At 35.0% G+C, this 6319-nt stretch overlaps 1 protein-coding gene across 1 annotated transcript; it reads left to right on the top strand.

The window, feature by feature from the left end:
• Positions 1-1501: 1501 nt before the first annotated feature.
• On the top strand, positions 1502-5928 carry LOC131054437 (omega-hydroxypalmitate O-feruloyl transferase). Its single transcript, XM_057988951.2, has 3 exons — positions 1502-2259; positions 3441-3966; positions 5230-5928. The coding sequence occupies exons 1-3, from the start codon at positions 1792-1794 to the stop codon at positions 5610-5612; spliced, it is 1377 nt and encodes a 458-aa protein (XP_057844934.2). The 5' UTR covers positions 1502-1791; the 3' UTR covers positions 5613-5928.
• Positions 5929-6319: the final 391 nt, after the last annotated feature.

Here is a 6319-nt window from a genome sequence, read left to right as displayed (position 1 = left end):
GCTCCTCTGCATTTCTTCACCATGATTTTTGTCTCCAAAATCTCCATATGGATTCGCCACCAAAATGAAATATACATTTGCATGGGAGGGATGCAACATTAAAGGTGGCAACAAAGTTCATTTTGATTAAAAGTAGTGTCTTTCAATAGGATATTTGTGTAAACAACAACAAAGAGCTACATAATTTATCTCCATAAACCATACCGTAGAAAAAAAAACAAGCATAAAAAATTATTTTCTTCACAAGATATTGTGCATGCCTATTTATTCTATTATTGTGTAATCTTATTTGTTAAGGTAGAAACTTTATTGATGGAGACAAAAACTTTATGTGATCAAGGATGGAACTTCGAGGACGTGAACTTTATTTGATCAAGGATGGAAATTTGCCAATTTTGCCATGGATAAGCCATAATCCTATTTATGGATATTGGAAACTTAGTAATTTTGCCATCGATATTGAAAAACATATGGGTAGCTTTATTGACATGTCAAAAAGTGTTCCTTATTTGTGATTTTGTTTTCTATTTTCTAATTTAAATTGTCTTATGCATTAAAATTAAAATGAAGATAAAAGTTTAAAAATTAATAATAATAAAAATAAAAATTAATTAAAAAATTACACTGATTAGCTTTATATGCCTCTCGTTAAAAACATACATATATCATTATTAAATCAAATATTTCATTTGTTCATTATTCCATAAAAAAATATCATATTATTATTTTAATTGATATTATATTATTATTATATTATTATGATTAATATTCAAACTAAATTATTAAAATCATGTTTTCAAATAGAAAGTTGCAGTCATCAAATTCAAATCAATTCTAATATGAAATAACAAAATATTTTAAAAATTAAATTTTCGCTTTATACAATCTAAATTAGAAACAAATTAAATCCATAATAATAAAATTAAATGTTCTAGATAGAAACATGTCCATATTGTCTACTTTCATTATCATTAGTTTTTTATTTTTTTATATGGAATATGAAATTAGAAACAAAAAGTCAATGGGCTCTTGGTCTACCGATGAAGCTGAATGCCTCCAAATGAGTCTACCAGGGGGATCAAATCTTGTTGAGTGCAAGGCTCCGACATCATAAGGGATGAGGTCAGGATTCTGCCCCAGATGAATTGGACTGACAGCGCACGAACATTCTTCAATTGATTATGTAAGTAGCATAATAATAATTTTAAATTAAATATATATTTATAAATTTATTATATTTTTTTCATGATTTTCTATATATATATATCTTAATTTCGAAAATATATTCATAATAGAATAGATGACATTTACGAATAGCCTAATCAAGATAATTATATTTTTATTTTTGATATTATAGAAAATTTCAACATGTCTACAACATGAACCATTATTCCAAATGACGACCTTCCACACTACAGACATTTGTTGTGTTGAAAAATTATTTTTAAATAAAACCAAAATGACCGGGTGTATGAGACAGAGAATCAAAGGTACCTCACTGGGACATTACACAAAAAAAATTGTTTGCTCTGAGATCGACCCAGACCGTCCCACATTGTCCACGTTCATCTCTTCTGCTAACTGTAACGTGTCGCTGACGTCCTCCATGGGGCCTAAAATGACTACCAGCTTGCACTGAGAAGTCCGAGGCTTATAAGTTCATAACCACATGAATCCTGATACCCACTTCAAAAATCTCAACGCCCACTTCAATTTGAACTGTAAACCAGAGTTGTGCATCAAAAATAGCAAGAAACATCCCTGTAATAAGCTTGTCTGATTCACTTAGAGATGGGTTCTTTGGATGCAACAGCTCAGTTGCCCCCACTACTGACCCACTTGGATGTGAAGGTGGAGGAGCCTGAGATGATTGTACCTGCTGAACCCACTGAGGAGTGTGCCCTCTTTCTATCAAACATTGATCAGACAGTTGCTTATGTTGTAGACACTGTGTACTTCTATCCACCCAATGGAGGGGGTGAGGAGGAGGGTGTTGATATTGTGGGTAAGCTCAAAGATGCTCTTGGGAAGGTGTTGGTGCCCTACCATTTCATGGCAGGAAGACTGAGGCTTAATGCAGAGAAGGGGAGGTTGGAGATTGACTGTAACAGAGCAGGGGCGCTGTTTGCAGCTGCTTCATGTGACCTCACTCTGTCTGACCTGGGGGATGTTTCATACCCCAATCCTGCTTTCAGGAGCCTGGTTCTCCAAGCAAGTAATGCCAAAAAATTTGGGGACACGCCTCTGCTCATGATGCAGGTAATTGTGTTATATGTGCACTTAATAGGAAGTTGCATTAGCCTTCAATCCATTTGCTCTGTATTGTCCAGTAAGACCTTAGTGACAGGATTTTATGTTTAATAGATTGCTCAATTCTATATAATTAAGTTTTGGAATATGGTACTGGATGTGAGAAGCTTACACTTTCATAGACCGGATACTGGGCATTGGAGTGGTGCATTTTATTTGTCTAAACCTTTTTCACTTGTCTATTCTTTCATATCATTTGTCATTCTTGCAAGTGATGGAAATTTTTACACAGACCAAGATTTTATCACAGAATATGCCCATAGCTTATGAGCTGCACTCCGGCTTAGCTATTTGCTCATTTTATGACAGCACTTTCAGATTCCAGGCCGAACATCAGAGGACTGTGATATTGTGTCTGAAATATTTTGAAAAACCTCCTGTACAGATCCAAGATCTACTCTGAGGCCTAGGCTTTTGCGTTTTTCTATCACATCCAGTGATATAAATTTTAAACCTCTTTAGAAATATGGCTTGTAATCTCCAGTGACAGTAACATGAAACATTTACTGCACTTATTTCAGTGATGCCCATCTTTCTTTTCAGTTTTAATCTATCTTACCTATATGGTAGTGTCAAATTTGAGCTTAGGTAGTGTTATAGCCTCAAGAACTTTTTCAGGGCTTCCAAAACAACGCAAGTCCTTCTGGTTGGGCTAGCGTTTGTGATGTTCAACGAGTTGCCATCAACTATGAGCGTTTAAGGGGTTTTTGTTACATTGAAACAGTTTTGTCTGATTATATTCAATTGCATTGAGTATTTATGATGCGTCCTGTTTCTATTTTGTGGGAAATAGATAATCAAACTGATTTGCCATAGTATAGTTCAAGAGATGTCCATGGTGAACCCTAGCCTGAGTTTTAATAGTTTAAGATCATTATATATATACTTCAAAGCTATCGACAAAATCAAAATCTTGCTGTAAAGTCTTATCACAGTCTCCTCACATCAATTACTTGTAACCAGTGGTGTTAATTGGGTTGATGGCAATTATAATTGGCAGCCTCTTACAGATCAACTATAAGTATTTTAGGTGGTTCTGTTTACTCTTGAACAAAATTGGAACAATTGTATGATTATGTTAAACTGGGTTAAATATTTGAAATGTTTACTTCTGTTTGGTTGAGTAACAGGTCACTACATTCAAATGTGGTAGCATAGTGCTGGGAATGTCTATGAACCATTCATTATTTGATGGGTTTGGCGCAATGGAATTCATGATGAACTTCTCCTCTGTAGCACGGGGTCAGGAATTGATCACTTACCCAGTTCCTGACAGGACATGTCTGAAAGCCAGGGATATTCCAGAGATCAAATATGAGCATTTGGAGGGCTTGAAATTGAGTGACATCCCAGAAGAGATGAGGAATTCTTTCACAACTGCAGATGTAGCAAACTCAGACGTCTCCAGTGTTTCTCTTCCACCTGGTTACAGCTACAAAGTGTTCCCTTTCACCATAGACATGATCGAGAGACTAAAGAAGAAGGCCTTGGATGATAGCAATCTAAAGAAGTGCTCTTCATTTGATGTCATTGCAGCTCTAGTATGGCAGGCTCGAACGAAGGCCATTGATTTGCCTTCTGATCAACCTTCTAAGATGTTTTTCGCTGTGGACATTCGTTCAAAAATGGATCCTCCATTGCCAAAGGGATTTGCAGGTATGTATATACTATATACTATATACATTGTAGATCATACATTCTCTAATAATAACATTTTTTTAATACATGTTTTAAAGTGAATTGTCTTCATGCATGGTTTCAAACAAGTAGAAATCAATATATCGAATCAAAAGCTTCTTGATTCAACTGCGTATACAAAAAGATGCATGCAGTTGAATCCAAAAGCTTTCAATACATTAACATGGACTGTGGAAACTTAATGTTTTTATCAATAAATTGTGTAATTATTAGCAAAGTTGAAATTACTTGTTAAGTAAAACAATGGCTGCTAATAGTCACCACAATTGCAATTTTGAGTGATTAAAATCCATGATATCTTCTTTTTCCCATTTACATCCTTCTTTAGACCAAGGTGACCAATGGAATCTTCATCCCAAAACTTCCAATCATGATCATGGACATTTGGATTGAGCTTGGCAGTGCACCATGTTTTACTGTTTGAAACAAAATATCATGAATTCTTACTCTTTGCAGGTTTAGGATGTGGTTTTGTTCTAGAAAAAGGCATACTTTGGGATAAAAGTAAATGTCAATGCAGACTCCAGAACATAAAAACGATTAGATCATGTAATTTATAATTTTCATACCATGTTCCATTGGCAATCTGGTCTACTGAATTGTTAGTCTTACCTTGTTTTAGGTTTCAAACAAGTCATCCTTCTTGAGCCTCTCCCTTTCCCTTAAATCTTTATGATGTATTGGGCCACGCTTTATTATTAGAAGTCATTTACATGCCAGGGCTGTGGATTTCAACTTTGCAGACAAGTGTGAATTTTAGGCCCTGGTTTATCCATTAGTGTAATCTTAAATTGACTGGATGAATTGCAGGTGTGATTCAAAAATATAATTTCCAATTTTGCCATTCATTCTTAATTTGAAGTATTGGCTAATCATTAACAAGCTGTTAATTGTTGGTGCCAAGTTTACTTGTTTAAATGCAGAAGACTAATATCAAATACCCAGATGACTTGGAATTTAGACTTGTGGTTTCATTATTCATTAATGTAAAACTACCAAGCTGACTACTGATCACTCAATTCGATAATTTCATTTCTGGAAGCACCTAATTAATGTATTGGCCTAAATTATAATACTCCATAAGGTTTGTTCCAATTATGGAACTCTTGAATTGAATTCATTGCTTACCAATTGATTTTTTTGTTCTGCATATCAAGTTAGTCTTGCGACCATGATTAATTTTTCATATTTGGTTTAATTTTTTGTTGGATTTTGCTTCAGGAAATGCTGTTTTCTGTGCATATTGCATTGAACCAGCAGGTGCAGTGAGAGAGAAGCCGCTATCCTTCTGTGTGGAAAAAGTCCAGGAAGGCATATCCAGAGTCACAAATGATTATGTTCGGTCATCCATGGATTTCTCTGAGACTTACAAATCAATTCCAGCACTACCAGGTGGCATATTTCTATCTGCATGGTGGAAAATCCCATTTTTTCTTGTTGATTTCGGATTTGGAAAGCCTATCTATGCAGGACCCATTGTGAATGCTATGGTGGAGTTTCCCCTCCTACTCTCTAATGGAAAACAAGATGGTGGTCTGAACCTCTACATTGCTCTACCCAATGATCAGCTGGACAAATTTGAGCAAATTGTCTATGATTTTTAGCCTTGAATCCAGTTGAATTGACATCAACTGAACAAATTTGAGCAAATTGTCTATGATTTTCAGCCTTGAATGCAGTTGGGTTAATATCACTTTCACCAAACTGTAGTTTTGAAGTAGGACAGTCTGTGATGTTTTGTTAATAGGGTTTTCTAAGATATTCTTAGAACATGAATTAGTTTTATTCTTAGAACATGAATTAGTTTTATGCAGGGTTCTTACCATTGCAATCTCAACCCATATATTGTAGTGAAAATTCTCCAAAAACTCTTTTAATTCAGTTTCAATCTGGTAAATAAATGTGTTTATTCAACTCCTAGCTTCCTTTTTCAACCCCACAAGGGGTAAGGTATGTATCTCGTTTGTAGTACAGTTACGTGTCTCTTGCAAGTACAGAGTAATCCCATATTACTATAAGTCATTTGTAGACCTATATACAGACCGTCTGGTATCATGGACTATAAAAGAATCTATCTATCTTTCTTCCTTCCTCCTTAAGATTGCATAATGTTAGCCATCCTATCTGCACATTTGGCCCATTTGAATCATGATATCATGACCAAAAGGGGCTCATGTGAAGAAACATGGTACATATATTACTATGTTGTACCTCACATGTTTTCAAACCCTGGTGCACATTCTTCATATTACTTTTCTGGATTGTTTGAACAATTATGCCAACATGAACATACAGAAAGTGGGGTTCAGTG

This window comes from Cryptomeria japonica, chromosome 10 (assembly GCF_030272615.1).
Source record: "Cryptomeria japonica chromosome 10, Sugi_1.0, whole genome shotgun sequence".
Classification (NCBI taxonomy): domain Eukaryota; kingdom Viridiplantae; phylum Streptophyta; class Pinopsida; order Cupressales; family Cupressaceae; genus Cryptomeria; species Cryptomeria japonica.
Note: the sequence above shows the minus strand (reverse complement) of the source record. Positions and strands in the feature narration are given on the sequence as shown.